This window comes from Haemorhous mexicanus, chromosome 3 (assembly GCF_027477595.1).
Source record: "Haemorhous mexicanus isolate bHaeMex1 chromosome 3, bHaeMex1.pri, whole genome shotgun sequence".
Taxonomy (NCBI): domain Eukaryota; kingdom Metazoa; phylum Chordata; class Aves; order Passeriformes; family Fringillidae; genus Haemorhous; species Haemorhous mexicanus.
The window spans coordinates 50,294,012-50,313,502 of NC_082343.1; the positions used below are offsets into that span (position 1 = coordinate 50,294,012).

Sequence of the window (19,491 nt, forward strand, 5' to 3'; positions counted from 1 at the left end):
TTCAGAATAATTCATAATGGAATTCTGAATTAAATTTATAAATATATGTAATGGTTGTGAGAATACAGCGTTAATAAAGCAAAGCTGCAGAAAGAAGTGATTGATTTTAGTGTCGTGATGAACTCCTTCAAGGCCCTATGTGTGATAGTGTTGATTTAATACATATCTGAAATGTCATACAGTTCATAATGCATGTTGACAGACTCCAAGGCAGCCCCCATCACTTCAGGGATGAAAACTGCTGACTCATTTCAATCTGTGCCACTGCTGCTGTAATGCAGTGGAATAGGAGCTCTAGGTAAGCAATTGCTTTTTGCACAGAAGTGATTCCGAGGATTTTTCTTCCTCTGGTCTATGATGTATTTGGTGAATGGCTTGATGCTTTCAGCTGAATACTGAATTATGATAAAGCTAACAGAATAAGGAGTGTAGCCACCAGATTTTTAAGAACTAGAAGATATCATCACCTATCTCTGTTTCTACAGTATCCACATGCAGCATTTAAATGTGTGCTTCTGTATTTTTCCAGTAGGATTAAGACAGACGTTTAAAGTCAGTATGTCCTTAAATTTCATTCCAAAAAGTGACAGGTTTCTGAATTAGGCAGAATTAGCAAGATGTATTTTCTCAATTAGCAAAAAAACAATTGAAGTGTCTTTTGTTAATTTCTTATGCATTAGTAGAGAAGTGAAAATTCTTCTAAATTGCTGCCCCTTCAAGGATTGTGGGCAGCAGACAGTTGGTGCACAGCAGGCTCTGAAGTAATGATGCTGAGCAATATTGGTTTAGAAAAACCTGGCAAACCCAGTTAACCATATGCAATCATGTAATTTCTGCCTCTTGTCTCTGCTCTGAATAGACTTAAATTCTTTGCTCTCTTCTGCAAAGCTTGAAATTATGAAAGTGTTTCACAAACAGCTAAATTCTCTCAAATTGTGTGGAAATCAAAAATGAGCTAAAGGAGAGAATGCCCACCTTCCACCACCCAGTCCCCTGCCTCAAATTAAATATTTTGCTGAGGGAGTGACTAGAAAACAAGTGCAAAAGATAAAGGCCAGAATGGAGATGGTTATGCTTCATAGGCTTTGTATGACTGTTAATTTTTTTGAGACAGATTGCAAAGTATTAAAACACAAACACTTTCTTTTCTTGGCAGATTTGTATGGATTAGTCCTTTTCCTTGGAGTTGATCCTTACTGGGTCAAACATTGGTGGGACCAACTACTATATCGGCCTTATTGCAGGAAAAATCCCCGGCCTCTCTACAGTCTAATTGCGAAGATTATGTGGAGATCAGCAAAGAAGGATGTGCTTGACCAAGTAAATCAAAGTTTTGAGTTTTAGAATTCCTGAACATCATTTATCAATAGTTTTATTTGCAAATTACTTACTTTCTTTTTTAATTTCAGATTCAAATCCCCCCTCAGACAGAAAATATACACTGGCTTCACTTCTCTCCTGTGGAGAGACACTTCTATCATCGCCAGCACGAGGTGTGCTGCCAGGATGCATTGGCAAAACTCAGGAAGATTTCAGACTGGACTCTCAAGCTTAGCAGCCTAGATAGAAGGACTGTAACTTCTATTCTATACCCTTTGCTACGGCTCAGGCAGGCCTGCTGTCACCCACAAGCTGTTCGGGGAGAGTTCTTGCCACTACAGAAAAGGTGAATTTCTGTCATTTCTTAAATGGCCTACTTTATTCAAACCAAAATTCTGATTGTCTCCAGCAGTGCAACTTCTTGTACAGTCCTAAAATAAGCCTAATTTAAGCTTCTTTAGTTTAATGTGTGATCATGGCACACCAGGATAATCTGACCTCAGAAGCTGAACAGGCACAGTGGGTTCATTAGTGTAATTCTTGTGTTCAAGAACATAGTACTGAAGGCATTTGATTCTCCAGTTGCATTCTAACCTTACTATGACTAGAGTGTTGCAGGTAACAGATTGTGTGAAACAAACCAGATTCTTTTTTTGTTTTAAAATAAGCTCACTGCTCTTTTTCTGTCTCGTACAAAGATCACATTCACAAATGAGAACAATGAAAGAATTGAATCAACAGAATGGAATAATTCTTTAGTTCAAAGAAAATGTTAATGTGAGGTTGCAGAATTTGTAAGTATGGATCCAAACTTGAAAGCTGTACAAATGCTCTTCTATTTGCATGCTTTCAAGATCATCTTCCCCCACAAGTGCTCTGCAAGTACCAGTTTGGTCTTTGCTTTTGTTAGACCAGAAAAGAGCATGTTGCCAGTCCTGTTGTGAAATGTAGCTGCTGCCTTTTCAGTCAGTTAGAAGGAGGTTGTGAAAGAGCAGGTTGTTTCAATTCCAGCCTCTCAGAGTGATGTCTGTGTTTCTTTTTGAAGCTACAGGTAGGGAAGAACTTCACCTTTTAGCACTGCCAGTGTTATTGCTAGTGTTTCCTATTCCATCCTTTCAATTCAGTCTCTTTCAATCCTTGTTAGAAGTTTTGTGTCCTACTCCTTGCTCTTTGTTATACAGGGCACCTGCAGTGCCTAAGCAGCTGAAGCTGACTTTGCACCTCCTTCAGCAGAGACCAATAGTTAGACACTGTGCTGTAGCACTTACTGTGACAGTCTGCTAATGTGGAAGCAAGGGACTCACACATAGGAGAAATCAATATTCCCACCCATCAAACAAGATTATTTGCATTAAAATGAGCCAGTCTAGTATAAATGAAATATATGTAAACTGAGCAGAGTAGGGTGGGAACAGCTTCATACCATGTTGATTTTGGTGGAATGGTTGCACAATGACAGCTGCATAGTAACTGATGGAAAAACCAGCAATGAAAATTAAATCTTTCTTAAAATCGCGTGTACAGAGAAAAGTCAATTCCCAGCACTGTTTACATACCTTTGTTTTTGTGACCCAAACTTGACTGCAGCAGTGGACATTCCCAGAATAGAGAGATTTGGTTCCTGTCTTTGGTTATATGTAGGAGAATAATGAAGAAATTCTCTGCTAGGACCTTTGATGAATAAGAGAAATTTCCTGAAATAAGAAAGTTGATGCTGAAGCATATAGATAAGAGACATTGTCCTAGATTAAAAACCTGAGTTTGGAGCATATTCTGTTCTATAGAACAGATATATAGATATATATCTATCTATAGATAGATGACCTTTTTCTCCCACCTGTGTAGTGAAGGCACTAAATGAGATCTACTTAGAAAAAAAAAGTTCTCAAAAGAGATTTTTTTAGGTTCTCCTAATTTAACTGAGTAAAAGCCCTTCTGTTTGCCTTAGTTGGTAGTCTCAGGCTGTGTATCAAATTGCATATTTTATATGTACATCCTTCTGCTGTAACAATTTTTCTTGGAATTGCTGATGGCTTTGAAAATAAAAGGTAAGTAGCAATGGTGGAAGTATCAGCATATGTTATGTGTATTTACCATTTCCTTTGCAGAATTCAGTAATTATGAATAATTTAAAGCTGATTCTGGTGTAACACTGTACTACAAAACCAAGAATCGGTTTCTGCAACTGGAACAATGCAAGGAAGGTAAAATAAAGGCCTAGTGAAGGGCATCCTTCTAGCATAATTTGAGCCCAGTCAGTGCAAGAGTTCAGTACTCTGTTCCACAGTGCTGAACACCAAGTAGTAAATGCTTCTCCTGAAGGTGAATGAGGCTGAGGAGCAGGGTTTCAGTGGAGGGGAGTGGTGTCTGGTCTAACAGCAGCAGTTGGTATTAGAAGCAGCCTTAGGTCAGCTGTTGTAGGCTGTTGCTATTGTTTACTCTCCTGTCTCTTCATATCAGTCCTCTGATTCTTTAACCTGTGGCTTTACTCCAAGGTACCCTTCAAGCTTCCTTCCTGCATCCTCCTCATTTCTGTTCCCGCTTCTCTCTTTTCTCTTCATTTCTGGTATTTTTATGTGAAGCTAATTCTCTTCTGGTAAAATTTCTCTCATAATCTGCAGATATGACAAATGTTGAAAAGGAAGTTTAGAATGATTTTTGCTAGTCTTCTCTGTTCTCATTTCACACATTTTCTTCTTTACATTGACACTTCATATGTGTTTTGTGTTTAGATTGGTAGCAGAGGCTAGAAGTGTAGTCTGTCATAGCTGTTTTCATCTGAACAGCTTTTGACAAAATAAGGTCTATTTTGCTTGTTTGCAGTTCACCACAAACAGAAGGAGAACAATATTTTGCCCCGTGAAGGATCATTGTACCAAGTTCAAATTTTCTTCTTGCTCCTTATTTCTTGGTGTTCCAGGAGATGGCAACCTCTGGACACACTCAAGTTAGGGTAAAGCTCTAGCAGGAAGAAAATCTGACAGCTAGAGGTTTTTTAATAAGTAAAGAAAACTCAAAATATGTTGGATACATGTAATGATCTGCTATGCTGCTTGGCATGACCCTTTTACTTTTATAGTGCTGTGATTTTGTTTCAAATTCAAGCTATTTGGTCTCCTTTTCAGCACCATGACCATGGAGGAACTGCTGGCCTCTCTGCAAAAGAAATGTCGAACAGAGTGTGAAGAAGCTCACCGACAGTTGGTGTGTGCTCTTAACGGCTTAGCTGGTATCCACATCATTAAAGGTAAGACCAAAGGGCTGTAGCGTAGTCTTTACTCCTTTCAGCATAGGAGTAAAGGATATGCTCCATCTCTGTGTACTGGGAGGTTAAAGGAAGTCATACTCGTGTAATTGTACTTAACCTGCTTTTGTTTTATCAGTTCTGCTTTCTGGGCTTCCCTTGTGCCCCCAGCCATGCAAACTGCTATGCTGACTGCTAAGATTCCTTTTGCTGCTCCTACTAGACGGCTCTGTCAATGTCGATTTTGTCTGAATTACAAGGCAAAAAAGCTTTGAATGAGAAACAAAAATAATTATATGAATCTTGAGTGTCCCACAAAATAAAAATAAATTAAAATTACTCAATTATGATTGTGTAAAAATGCCACTTTTCAAAGTTCTTCTAAAGTTGACGTGCTCTTTGAATTTTTCCAGCTCATGTCAGTCTTCCTTCAAAGAGAACAGGCAAACTGCCTTTTCTCTTACTTGCCTCGCAGAAAGACTATATTCAGATTCTTTAATCTGTAGTTAGTGGGTTTGAAATATTACAATTGAAGCATGGAGATAAGTGTTTCTGATGCAGTGAAGTCCTTAAAAAGAGTTACATACAGATGTAATGCTTCTACAGTGCACTAGTAGCAAAACTTATGGTTGGCCTATTTTGAAAACCAGATTGATAAAAATTTCGTCTGATGAGAAACAAAAGCAGGACAAAAGAAGCAGAGTTCTGGTCTGTAACTCCTCTCCCAATATTACCCTTACACTCACTCTTATTTATCAGGAAGGGGGAAGCATACCTTACATAAAAGTGAGTCTGTAAATTTAATCTTAGTATAATTGAAAACTTATAGGTCTATTATTAGTCCAAATTATTGCTACAGGCAAAGAAAAGAGTAACAATCACACTTACTTGTTTCTACTTGTCCTGCTTTTCTACTCACCTTTCTACTTCGGCTCATCTAGGCCCTGAGGTCAATGGTTTGGTAGATGTGGTGGAAGCACAATTGCCAGTTACCACTGCCTTTGTCAATAGGAATAAGATATTTGTGTTGATGGTTTCTTCCTCACACAAGAGTCCAGTGAGGGTCATTTTTATGTTTGCTAGCATGTTTGCATCTTTCTCTTTCTTCATTGGTCTGCAGCTCCATGAAAACGCCGAATTTAGTGGACATGATGCCTTTTATGAATGTTACATACTCTTTCTTTGTTCTCTTTGTTGCCCCTAAAACCAGTTTTGTCCAGCTCTAAGTCTGCATTTCTTTGACTGTGGGTGAGTTGTTTATAGCCATGGCTTTCTTATTCACTGCCAAGCCTGTGCACCATCTCTTAGCATCCCATGGCTGTACTCTACACTGCATCCTATATCTTTACTTGTCAATGGCCTCTGCTGTTGTTACTAGGCCTGTATTTCCCTACACTACATCATTGTGGTAGTTGTAAATATCTCATTCTACATGGAAAAACTGCTTGTTTTTGCTGTCTATATAAAGCTGTGTTTGTACCACACAAAGATAAACAAAAGTTTAAAAATATACTAAAAATTAGCCATAGACACCTAGTGAATTACAGAAATTGCTATCACAGCTAAGCCAAGTAAAAGGTTTAGGCAGGTGAAGAAAAATTCAAGGGAGGCCTGACAAGCTTCAAAGTAGCAAATTCAGCACCAAGCTTTTGGCCAGTTTTTAGTAACTGCAATCGTATATGGTAAGACTACACCCTTACAAATGCAACTCTTTCAATGTAAGAAGCAGCAAATCTTGTTGACGTAGAATTGTTACACTTCCACATAGATAGAATAATGTTTTTTGCTTTACTTTCTTATCTGTCTTTATGCATTTCTTTTCTCTGTGCTTCTCCATGTTTTAAGAGTCTCTAAGAGTATTACTGGCTAAGTAAATTTCCATCAGTTGAGAAAAGCAAATTAAAATGGATTTTTTTTTTCACTGCTTAACAGTGAAAAAAGCCATAAAACAACTTCAAGTTTGTATTTCTTTTTAATTGATATAAGCTATTTTCTGAGGAGTAATTGTGATTCTGGCAGCTTACATCAGTAGTTATGCTCCCTGCATGTACCTAATCATTTCTGCATTTCTGAAGTATGACACAACTTTCATGATTTTGACTGGGAGAGTGAATAATTTGCAGTGCAAATTTAGCAATGCATCACTGCAGTGAGTTGTAGATTATTTTTTTTGAAGTGCAAAATGAGATATTTTTTTTTACTAATGCAACTATGAATACATATTTTAAGATTTAGAGGTTTACAGATCCTACAGTCACAAAAGATATTTAATTTGAATACTGCATTAGTCTTTGTAGAATATCATATTCTGTCTTTTACCGATTTTTGGGGGAAAGGAGTGACTAGGAAAGAATTGCTTGAAGACAGGCACTTAATATAGAGACTATCTGAGAGCATCTTAGTATGTTACAAGTAATGTAACACTTGTAGGGTCATAGCTGTTTGTATATTAAACAACCAACACAATGTGTCTGTGTTTTTGCTACTCTTTTTCAATTCAGGAGAATATGCGTTAGCTGCGGAGCTGTACAGAGAAGTACTAAGATCATCTGAAGAGCACAAAGAAAAGCTCAAAACAGATTCCTTGCAAGTGAGTGAGCATTGAAATGTAAAGAGACATAGTTAAGAACCGGAATGTTTTAGATTTAATTTAACAGGTCAGTCTTTTCTTCATTCCACTGGTATGCTGAATTACTCTTTCAGCCTGCAGTAATGATAACAATCTTTTGATCATAATCTTTAGATAGGAATCTGTCCCATGACCTTCATGTTTCCGTTTTTTTTTTTTTTTTACAAGAAAAAAAACACCTACTCTGTTTGTAAAAAACAAGCTTGTGAGTTTTGTTGATGTCCCTGGAGCAGTGTATGATCTCCACCTGCTGTTCTGCTGTACAGTTAACAAGCTGAATTCCTAGTCTGGTGCATGTGACTGTGCTCACATTAAGTCTTATATTGCATCCTGCAGTTACAGAATGCGGGGTTTGCACTGAGAGTGATATTAATGTGCCAAATGATAGAGAATAATAAAATATTTACACTGCAGAAGATAAAAGGGCATCAAAACATGGAAAAGAATTGAAGTACCTTTTCTCTTTGGGTATTTGACTTCATGCCTTTTGAATACTGTTTAAAAATATGAATATATTTTCCAGGTAAAAAAGTCATGGTTCTCTAAGTAACATATTTATAGTTCTTCAAGGACTATCAGTTCTTAATTGACCAAAATTTTCTTCAGCATAATAAGAGATTTAAAATGTTAGTGACACATAGATAAGTGATCAGTTGTCTCTTTCTTTACTTGCTTCTATGAGCAAATTATTGTTTGATTATGTTGCATGTGGTCACCTGATGTCTCTGTTGTGCTTCTTTGATTCCTCCATTTCCTTTGTGACTTCCTGGTGGCTTTTTTGGCCCAGCATAGAGGTGTTAGCATAAACTTGTTAAGCTGCACATAGGTTGTTAATTAAATTGTTCTCCTGGATTGTACAATCCAATTAAGTTTCTTTTCCCCCTTGAAATATATGCTGACTAATGTTGCCTTAGTGTAATAAGATTTTACTTCTGTTAGGTCTTCTTAGTTGTGTAGGATTAACTCTTTGGGATAATGGCAAATCACTGCTGGCCAGTGCTCTTGAGTGACTGAAATAGTAATAGGGCAGAGGTGAAGAGAATCCAGATGTGAGAAGGGCACAATTTTGATGGTGGAGGTTATTACTATGAGTTTGTGGGAGCTGTACAGGAAGCGTAATATTATTGGTCTGGTTTGAGGAACAAAGAGTGAAGCCAGAGAAGAGGAGCAGAGTTTCCTTATATTAATAATCAAATTTATTTTCCCTAAAAGTATACCAAAAGGTCATGTGTTTTTCAATAGCTTTTATTTCAGAGAAATGAAAAATATGAAAAATTATTATGGCTCTTGGTATCTGGTCTTTTCCTTGCACTTTATTTTGCTTTGGATAGGCTAAATGAATTGTTTCCTCTAAATATTCCAAAAGTCACCAAAGAAAGTGCTCTGAGATAATTTCTTTTTCATAATAGTCAAGGACTGTTTTAATTAGGAGGGTCAGTATGGCATAGGATCTGATGACCTGGTATCACACTTGCCTGCTGGTTTGCTTTTGAGATGTTAAAGAAGGTCTTCTTAATATTTAATTTCCTATCATTTCCTATCTCAGTAAAATGTGGAAAGGAATCTTTCTTTTCTTTGTAAGATGCTTCCAGATTAGGGGAGAAAGACAAAACTGATTTTAAATTCATGCTAATTTCTTGCTGTAAGCTTTCATTGCTCTTCAGGTCTTTCCTGTCACGGATGTTCCAATGGATTTTTTCATGATTACTCTTGACTTTGTGTATATTTAGAGACTTCATTCTACACATAATTTGATGGAATTGCTGGCAAAGCACCCAGGAATTCCTCCGACTTTGCGTGATAGCCGACTTGCAGAAGAGGTAAACATCTTTCATTTTTATATAAATATTGTAGAGCACATTTTTATTTTTTGTCCCCTCAGCATTTTCTCTAACAAAAGAAACAATTCTTTTCATTTCAAAAGAAATAGCTTTTTTGAGTTAACTACATACATAAGCCTTTCTTGTTATTTTATGAGTAAGTTTTATTTTATGAGTATATGTTATGAGTAAGTTCAATTGTACTGTTCTCAGACTGTTCTGAGATCTTTTTATTGTTTGCTTATTCAACACAGATAAGTAGAAATACTGAGTTATATTCCAGTTCCCTTTTGTAATACTTTGTATTCCTATTGTGTTGTTTTGGCTTACCAAAAAGCAAAGTTGCACAGTTAGCATCTTTATAGTGATTTGTCTTCTCAAATGTTTTGTTGTGGCTTGCTAATAAATGCTGGATTCTAGAGGAAAAAAAATATTGCTAAATATTGCTTACAAATGAAGGTGGGTAGCACATAGATAGGTAGCCACTTGAAAGTACTATGGTAGTTGGTGAGGTTTTGTGTTTGCAGTATTCCTCACAGATATGATTTTTGCATAGTTTAAGCTCTTATTTCCATACAGGCAGAACAACTCCGACAGCATTATATGAGTAAATCCAACGCAGAAGTTGCAGAAGCCCATCAGGCCTTACAGCCGGTTGTTCAAACCATTCGGGAACTTCAGAGAAAGGCAGGTACCTCTTAAATGTTTTCTCTCTGACTTTTGGCATTTTTAAAGAATATTTTTTCATCTTTTTGTCCAGAACTCTAGCTGTTTATCTTCTTTCTCCTGTTAAAATTACAAGGTCACTTCAGTGTTGCTCTGTTAATTTCACAGGGAACTTTGCTTTCTCTGATTAAATGATCTCTATCTCCCTATCTCCTCTTGAGAGAGAGAGAAGGAAGAAACTTTGAGATCATAGTATCTCTGTGTGACTGTTCTGTGTAGATTGCCTTGATGAATCTAATTCTACTGAAGGAATATAAAAGTGTGGAGAATGTAGACAGTTTCTTAGTCATGATTTTACATGTCAACAGAAGACGGGATATTTTTTAATCACACTCTTATCCTCCACTTTTCATGGAATTAGCCAGTCTGTGTTTGACTGTGGCCTAAGGATCAGTATATGCCTCTGTTGCAATGTGTAGATTGGTTTTCTGTTGAAAGTTCAAGGATAATTCTCTTGTTTTTTATACAGATACATTCAGGTTCTCCTTGGTGGTTGGATGTCATCCAGACAGCAATACAGTATGCCATCGATGAGGAGCTTGTTCAACGTGTGCAAAACGAAATAACCTGCAACTACAAACAGGAGACAAGTAAACTCTCTATGGCAGAGAAGTAAGAGAATAACTGAAACAGGCTGTTAAACATAAATCTACTCAGGTCTTCTTACTAGTTTGTGCTAGCTATTGCAATTAGATAGCAGACATTTTTTCTTCAGAGCATCTGGACTGCAATTATGTTTCAAAACCGGTCCCTGAAAAAGGCACAACTAGATAGAAAACTTGGAAAGAAAAGCAGAAAAATTACTGTTTTCACTTAGACAAGCATTCTTAGGAATGTTCTTCTGCATTATCTACGGTGGTTTTATAGTCTTCTATACTCATGAAACTGCTGAGTAAGAAGAATTCAAAGTTTATTATATTAAAATTGAGTAACTTGTGAAAGAAATTGGCTTGCTTAAATGGAAAGTAGACAGACAATATCAGAAAATCCTTGTGTAACACCATAAAATAGCATCACTCTTTTTCTGAGCAAAGAATTTGAGGTTGGTTTCATGTTCAAGACAACAGTATACCATTTCTTTTTGGGTTCAATTACAGAGTAATGAATTCAGAAGGGACATTCAGAGGTTGCTTAAATCAACCCCCATCTTAAGATCCAGACCCATGCTTGTTCAATCCAGTAAAGCTGCACAGTGATTTGACCTGTTAAGTATCTCCAAGGAGGGAGGTTCAATAGTCTCTGTGTGAAGCCTGTTCCAGTATTTGGTCCACTTGGTGGAAAAAAAAGACATTAAAATTACTTTGCCTAGTTAATATTTCCTGTGTTGCATCATTTGTACATTGTCTCTTGTTCTTTTGCCTGGTGCCTTTGACAAAAGTTTGAGTCAATCTTCTCTGTATGTTCCAGTTAGATATAGAAAGCAATAAGGTCTCCCCTTAATTTTAGGATTGAATAGACCCTTTTCTCCTAACCCCTTCTTGTACATTCTGGATGAAGGTCTGTAAGTTCATCACAGAAAAGGGAGACATAGGAAGGACAGTGCTCTGGTGGTCTAATTCAGGCAATATTCTCAGATACATGAACTTATGCTTCTAATACAATCTTTCTGAATCTTGTTTTAGTCAAATACATTTTCAATATATATATGAAATATATAAATATATGTATGTACATCTGTGTACAAATTTATAAAACGTGTGTATAAATTTAAATACTTTAGGTACACATATTCTAATTCCATGTGTAAAGATGTATCCTCCACTCTGACTGTTCTGCCATCACGATTCTAAAAGGTTGAAATTTCTTCTTGATGGAACTAAATATATCTTTTATTTTCAGTACTTAACATAATTCTATTGAATAATCTAAATAAAGACACAAAACTTAAACTCTTTTTTCTTCAGCACAAGAGCTAATGGGCACAAACTGAAACATAAGATGTTCCCTCTGAACATCAGGGAATGCTTTTTTACTGTGAGGGTGACTGAGCACTGGAACAGGTAGCCCAGAGACGTTGTGGGGGTCTCCATGCTTGAAATACTCAAAAGTTATCTGGGAATGGTCTTGGGCAACTAGCTCTAGGTGACCCTGCTTGAGGAGAGCATTTGAGCAAGAGCACCCCGAGGCCCCTTCCAACCTCAGCCAGTTTGTAAGTCTGGATATGAATGTATCATGGTTCTTTGAGAATGATAGCATCACATTCTGGTCAAAATAAATATGAGGAAAGGATTGTTTGTATGTTCATGCAAAACTTCTATGCCAATCCGTCCATCTGTATGTTAGCTTGTGTCACACTGATTTTTTTTTTCCTTGATTGAAATGAGGTATTTAGAAAGTATTTCTAAATTGCTGGTTAGATTAGATTGTATAACTTTGGAAAAGCTATCTGTGACTTTCTTCTATAACACAGGGGTAAAACTTACTTCCTTTTCAATTTATTTTAGCATATGAGATAAAACTTAAAAAAAAGTATTGTATCAAGTTCTACTGGTCAATGGTGGAAGCAACAAGTACTCTGAATTGAGTACTGGATATGATTAGTCCATGGTATAGTAAGGGAAATTTTTACAAAGCTGGTATTATTTGGCAACTGATGATATTAACAGCAGACTTGTGGTTGCATTTTATATTTATTTTCAGACTACCTGGTTAGGCAAACTTTGTCTATGTTGTTTTAAAATGCGTATTACTGAAGTAGGTTATATTGAATGCCAAGCTTTAGTGGTGCTAAACCTGTGCTTTGCTCTCTGCACTGTACAAAATGTATGTTTTGGATTAAACTTTCCATATTGCATAGAACCACAGTCTTGTACATCAATGTCAGACCTTGTAGTAATTATACACTTTCTTTCAGCAAGAGACTTCTGCTCTCAGGAAAAACACAATGTGGAAAGTGCTTAACTTGTGTTCGTGTTTGTGTTCATTACTGCAACACCCCTCCAATCACAAAAGACAGCTAGGTAGCTAGGTTTTAGGAGAATAGTTTACTGTTATGTCCATTTAATAAATTTAACTTTGAAAGCTAACTTGCTGAATGAAGTGTATTTTTGTGATGTGTGCATGTGTCTGTTGTGAATTGCACAGGTATGTTGAAAATCAATTTGTTGGCCAGCAGACACAAGTAAGACTATGTGTGCAGTGGTTTCCATTTAGTAGATCTGCATTGTGGGCCAGAATGTTGCAGGCGGGTGTTCACTACTAGTATTTGGCCACACTTCTCAAGTCTTGAAAAGTCTTTCTAAAGATATCAGGCATCAGCTCTGGGGATACACTGGAGTGATTTCTGACAGCATTGCATGTAGTAGGAATAAGCATTTGCTTGTGGTACCAACTTTGTATGTTGTCTGAGATTGCTATTTAGCTACTTCTCTTCTACTTTAAAATACTGAGTCAAGTTTGGATTTTGTGTCTCGGTGTACAGTAATTTCCCTTTTTCTTTAAATCAGATTCCGTGACTGCAGAGGCCTTCAATACCTACTCACAACCCAGCTGGATGAAGTGAAGAAGTTCCAGAAGATTGTAAGAGAAGCAGTGAAAAACTTAGAAGGGCCTCCTTCTAAGCAGGTTATTGAGGCTGCCACTATCTGCCATTTGCGACCTGTTAGGCTGCCACTTAACAAGTAGGTCTTGAAAACAGAAGATATACCTTAGATGTGTATTACTCAATTTTCCTGTATTTGAAATAGCATAAAGCCTTTTATTATGTTCTCAGGAGCTGTATGCACACAGGTATCATCGATCTATTTGTTAGAATCATAACCTTTGGTTTTATTTTTATAAAATCTTCTAGTGTCAGCTGTATTAGTGTACATGTGACTGTTGTTTTGTTCTTTTTTAAGAGTTTTGTGTAGTTTTTTGTGTTGGAATAGGGGTTTATGGTAATGTGGTTTCTGAAATTTTGAGTGCATCTGTTTTCGATTTTCTGTGTTGCAGCTGTGTCTTTTGCAAGGCTGATGAATTGTTCACAGAATATGAGTCAAAGCTCTTTATGCATAGGTAAGTTCATCGCTTTATAAATTTCTCACTCTTAGAAAAAGTGAAAGTTGGATTGGTTTATGTTGTCTGAAATAAGTTTATGACCCAATGACAGAGACTTCCTGCTGATGGCTTTGACAGTAGTTCTATTAGGTTTAATTTTCTATGTAAATTTCATTTGAAGAAATGGTGTCCAAGGAATGAATATATGCCACTTTCTCTCAAGCCACTATAATATGACCATACATCAGAAATGAAGTGGTGGCATGTTCAGAAAGCATGTGTATAAATACAGGTATGCTAATTTAACACATACTCCTATTTGTGCAAATATTTATTTGCAGTCCAGTTGCAAGTGATATAATACCACCCTCATTCAGTGTTACAATGAGAGATCTCAGACAGGATGAAGCTGAAAGAAGGGTGACACCTGCACGGGGTGACAGAGAAGTGTGCATAGTGGGCGGTACTGAAAGACATAGATTACAGCTCTCTGCATGCTTCTTTTGGACTTCTCTCTCTCGTATCCCTCACAATGTCAAAATTGGATTGAAAAGTCTTAAGGTTACTGAGAAAACATTTCAAGAAGTCTTTACCAGTGGGAGTTCTGTTGCTTCATGACTGCTGGAATCAGGAAGAATGAATTATTTTAAAATTAGCATAATTTGTCAAGGAGAGAACTGGGAAGCTGAACTGTTCTTTCACAGTGCAATATACAGCAAATTTTGCATCTGAGTTTAACTGTAATTCTTGCTTATATAAAAAGTCAGAATTGAATTTTTTTAATGAATGTGACATTAATAGCTACTGAAAGATGATTTTGATGTGTAAGCCTTTACAAAAGCTATAGATGACTTGGGGCTGACAGAATGGCCTAAGGATTGGTACCGAGGTCACTGTGTTCAAAGCAAGCTTTTGATTAGGTAATGAAACAGCTGTTTATATTTCCTTGGTTTGCATTATCCTTTAATCATATATAGGAAGTCTGAAATAGATGATGAATAAGTACAGATGGATGTGGAAGTACAAAATCAGTGCTAAGTGCTGTGCTTGGTTTGTTTTGAAGTGTTAAAGGCCAAATGGCAATATTCGAGGAGATGATAGAAGACCAAGAAGGGCTTGTCGATGATCGTTTGCCCACCACAAGCAGAGGGCTCTGGGCAACCAGTGAAACTGAGCGTGCTTTGAAAGCTCTTCTTTCCTTTGCCAAAGCTCACCGAATGGACGCTAGGGTAACCGAAGAAGGGAGTGTATTCCTGGAGCTCTTTGAAGCATGGAAAAAGGAATATAAGGTACAGTAAATTATATGGTGATCAAACAGTTGTGTGGTCCATTTAATTTGTTATAAACAAATTGCAGCTGAATATTAGCACATCTAAGTTGTATTCCTGAAATTAGGGTTTGCCTACCAACCTTTTCCACAGTGCTTATTAGAGGATTTGATTTTAAATGATTTATGTGTGAGCTAATAGTTTCTAAAAGCTATACTGGCTACTAATCAAATTACTAAGCAATGTAATTGCATCTATTAAGACAGTAGAAAGATATAATTAAATGTGTTCATCTGTTTACTTGAATCAGAATGTAACAAGTCTCAGCAAGTCCAACACTGGTCCATTCTGTAATTCAGGTTACCTTCAGTCTTGTGAAGAAGGCGCACAGTTTTTTCATGTGCCTTTATGTTAGGAAAAAAATATGGGCCTAGAATACCAATGAGAATGAAGACAGTGTTATGATTCCGTCTATTGTGACTTGGAAATACTGATTCAGTGGTTTGTACTACTCCAATATACACTGAGCTACAAGAATGATACTCTGTGAAATAACTATTTTTTTTTTATTCAGCAGGGGTTTTTTTTTGTTTTACAAGGCATTTCGTTTCTGAATTTTTAGTTGCATTAATTATTGTAACACTAATTGTTGTAGAAGAAACGAGCGACAGCTATTTCTAGTTATTTATCCAGAGAGGCTGGAGAAGAGAGCAGGCAAAATGGTCTATACTGCTTGTTTTCCATTATAATTAGTTGTTGTTATGGCTGAATGCTGTAAAGAAATATTATCTCTTCCTCCAAAAAGATTCTCACATTTCATTTTACATTGTATGCCAGAGTCATGTAAGTGTAACTCAATGCAGTTCTGCTGTTCACTTGTTTGGGGTTTTCTTACAGTTACTTCATGAGTATTGGATGGTCCTTAGGGATCACGTGTCTGCTATTGATGAGCTGGCAATGGCGACAGAGCGACTGAGAGTGCGTCACCCTGATGAGCCAAAACCAAATCCACCTGTGCTCCACATTATAGAACCACATGAGGTAGAGTAATGGGCAGGAAGGAATGGTTTCTTTTCCAAAGAACCTACCTCTTACAAAATTAAAATCCTCATCTGGATCTATGTATAATGTCTATACTCTGTCTCTGTTTTCATTTCAGACAGGCTTGGTGGAGTAGAGAGTTTTTCTAGGTTGAGTACACGGGCCATTTTGAGCTTGTAACTGTTGCTCTGATATATTTTTGTTAGCCTCCTGACAGAGTGGCATGTTTCCAAGAGACTGCTGCCCTTTCAGGAGCAGCAACTTCCTTTCTCTACAATTGCCCAGTTTTCCAAGCTGGGTAGAAAATTAAGTTGACCTGATTCCTTACCCCTGTTGATAATTTTCACAAATATCTATATAAAGCAGAAATGAGCACATCAAAGAAAAATCTTTTATTCAGTATTTTGAAATTTCTGAGCTACCCCTGACTCTGTTTATGACGATAGAGAAAATGTTGGGTTGATTGAAGCTTTTAATTTATTTTTTTTTGCACCAACAGAAGTGCATTTTCAATAGACACATTTTGTGCTTTTTTTCTGTGAGATTGAGTTAGATAAAATTGCTTCTTTCTCTAAGGAAATAAATTTCATATCTGTATTAAAACAATTTTTAAAAAGGAGCACTTTGCTTAACAAACGCCTAATAATGTTTTAAGATGTATGCATGTATATGCAGCCATAAAAGAAACACCCATTTCTTTGGCCTTCATCCTTTAGGTGCCAGCCTCTTCTGTTGTATTAAACTTCTCCACTATCAGCTGTAATTAATCTAAAAAAAAGTCAGCTTGATGTTTCTGTCTTTGCACAGGGTAAATAAAAAGTGGAAATTTCTAATTATAAAGAAAATCATTGTCTCATACAAATTGTTTTTGGAACCAACAATTAATTCTGGTGTGTGTATATATATACACACACAATTATAAGAAAAGAGATGATAGATTGAAGAAACTTCAAAAGAAACTTCTAAAAATTTGGGTTATTTTAATTTTGTTTCTGTAAAGAAACAATAACGTAAATAAAACAATAAAAAGCAATTTTGTGTGCCTTCTGCGTCTCAGCCCATTCATGGTGCTGTGTTCATACTGGGTACAGGAAAGGAGTAGATATTCAATTTTGCCTGGGAAGAAGCACATCTTAATTTTCCAGCATGAACTGGTTTTCTACCTGTTGCCAGTAAATTACTTAGCTGAATTTCACCAAAAAAAAAAAAAAAATTTAAGCCTTACTGTAAAACTTAACTTTTTTCCCCCTTTTTAACATATATTTAATGTTCCTTTCATAGGTAGAGCAAAATCGAGTGAAACTTCTGAATGACAAGGCAGTTGCCAAATCACAGCTTCAAAAGAAATTAGGACAACTTCTGTACCTCACTAATCTGGAGAAAGTAAGATTAATGGTCCTTGATCTTTATCTAAGTGATGTACTGTGTTTACCTGTGGAAGGGAAGAAACCTACCATTATTTTTATTTAAAACTTCCATCTCAAAGAAATTGTATTTTCTGTGAAGATTGATTACATTTTGAAATTCAGTGTGCTGTTCTTTGTGTTACTGTGTGCTCATAAAATTGTTTATTGCATTATATATTTTAGTAACTTGTTTTATTACATGCTCATTAAAAGATAAAAATAGTTTTAGATGTGTAAAGTTTTCATTAAAACTAACTGGGCCATATTTAGTAGAAGCCTTATAAAATTATGTATGTCTCTGCATACTTTTGGTATCTTTCTAAGAGCTTACCTGAAACAGAAGTATAATCACTTCTGGAGTTTAAATGAGTGTTTGAAAAAAAAAAAAGGCAAAACAGACAACTTCCATGTATCCATATATTACATGTTATTTTAATCATAGTGTTTGAGTAAGTGCATTTATGTTAAAGTAAGCATAGTTAAGCAAAATTTAAGTGGTTTTGCAACCATGTGAAACTGATAGAAAATATGTGGAGTTTCTTGTAATTTGCCAGGATTTTTCAGAGCTGTTATAGAGCTGCAGATGCCATCAGAAGGACTTGCAGAATGACAAGGGCTCCTTTTGCTTACCATAAGTTACATGTTTTTTAACTCCTCAAGATGGACTTGAGTACATGGATATGTTTTTAATTTGCTCAGACAGCGTTTTGGTTTGATTTTGTTTCCTTTAAGGGCTTCATTATTCATTTTTTCTAGAAGCTTGTTTTAAATATAGAATAACAAAACACAAATCTTATATATTTTTTTTCTAATTTATAGTCTCAGGACAAAACTACTGGAGGAGTTAACCCAGAACCGTGTCCAATCTGTGCACGTCAATTGGGAAGACAGGTAAGATACTTATTCAGCAGGTTTTACTTCTAGAACATCTTTAGCTGGAGCTGAGCCAGTTGTGTGTCAAATTGTCTTTTTAAATGGATGTTGTATTGAAACAGGGAAAATGAGCTGTTTCTGTAAAGTACCAGCCAGCCTCTCCCTTGAAATAACATCTTTCTCAGATGCAAGCACCTCTACTTCTTTTAGCTTTCAACATCTGATTAAGTGTTCCAAAAATGTGAGTTCATGATTGTTTTATGAATCTTTATGAAGTTATACTTCTGGCAGAAAGATTTATTTCCCATTTATAAGCTAACAGAAAGAGGAAGTAGGTAGTTCTTATTAATAGTATTTTTTTCTTCTAAAGAAGAGGGTATTACATATGCAAACAGTAGCAAAATCCAATAGAATAAATACTGGCAATGTGGATTTCTTTCCCTACTGAAGTGCAGGAGTTGAAATTCAAGTGAGACTTAAATCTATATCACAAAGTTCAAAGCCATATTTTAAACTTGACTTACCATGCATTAGGGAAAAACATAAAAGGACTCGTTATGGTAAAACTGAATTGTCTCTTCCTTTTAGGGTAGCTATTTTAAGGAGGTTTAGCTTCTCTTTGCATTAGAGACACGTGTAAACAGCTGTTAGTCCTGTTGACTGCCATTATTCTTTATCTCAGAGCTGGAAGAGCTCACTGAAAGGGAAAATAATCTCTTAACTTTGTTTATCTTTTCTTAACGGCAAGACTGCTTCTTTAGATGATAGCAGCTTTAATGTTGCAGAGAACTTTTTAAATACTTCTCATTCTGTTTCTGCACAATTGAAAAAACCTCACAAAGCCTAAAAGACCTGCTTCATGTGGTTTAGTCAATCCCTTTGCTACTTGGTCCCATGAAAACTTCTAGTTTTTCCTCTTGGAATGGCCTGAAGAACAGGCTGGTACAGCAAAAGATACTCTTTTGAATGTCAAAACTACTTGTCTACAAATTGCTTCTCTATTATGGGAGGCTCCAGCTGACATCTAGATGCTATAGGCTCACAAGGGGAGAACAGCTTCTGCAATGCAATCTTGTTTCACATACATTCTGTATTAAAGAGATTGAGCCACTGTCTCAGTCTTGTCATAAAATCTTTCTTCGTAAGTCCAAAGATGCTGCCTTGGACTTACCAGTAGGGAAAAATA

General features: G+C 36.3%; 1 protein-coding gene across 2 annotated transcripts in view; it reads left to right on the forward strand.

Annotated features, from left to right (window-relative positions):
* SHPRH (SNF2 histone linker PHD RING helicase) overlaps positions 1-19,491 on the forward strand; it is a 48,677-nt gene that overhangs the window by 19,775 nt on the left and 9,411 nt on the right. For both annotated transcript variants that reach the window (XM_059841738.1, XM_059841739.1), the window contains exons 12-24: positions 1,157-1,320; positions 1,410-1,666; positions 4,446-4,567; positions 7,066-7,154; positions 8,924-9,013; positions 9,593-9,700; positions 10,209-10,351; positions 13,186-13,359; positions 13,673-13,735; positions 14,781-15,006; positions 15,883-16,026; positions 17,308-17,409; positions 18,252-18,323. In XM_059841738.1, coding sequence (XP_059697721.1) covers positions 1,157-1,320; positions 1,410-1,666; positions 4,446-4,567; positions 7,066-7,154; positions 8,924-9,013; positions 9,593-9,700; positions 10,209-10,351; positions 13,186-13,359; positions 13,673-13,735; positions 14,781-15,006; positions 15,883-16,026; positions 17,308-17,409; positions 18,252-18,323 — 1,754 coding nt within the window. The remainder of the gene's footprint in view (positions 1-1,156; positions 1,321-1,409; positions 1,667-4,445; positions 4,568-7,065; positions 7,155-8,923; positions 9,014-9,592; positions 9,701-10,208; positions 10,352-13,185; positions 13,360-13,672; positions 13,736-14,780; positions 15,007-15,882; positions 16,027-17,307; positions 17,410-18,251; positions 18,324-19,491) is intronic.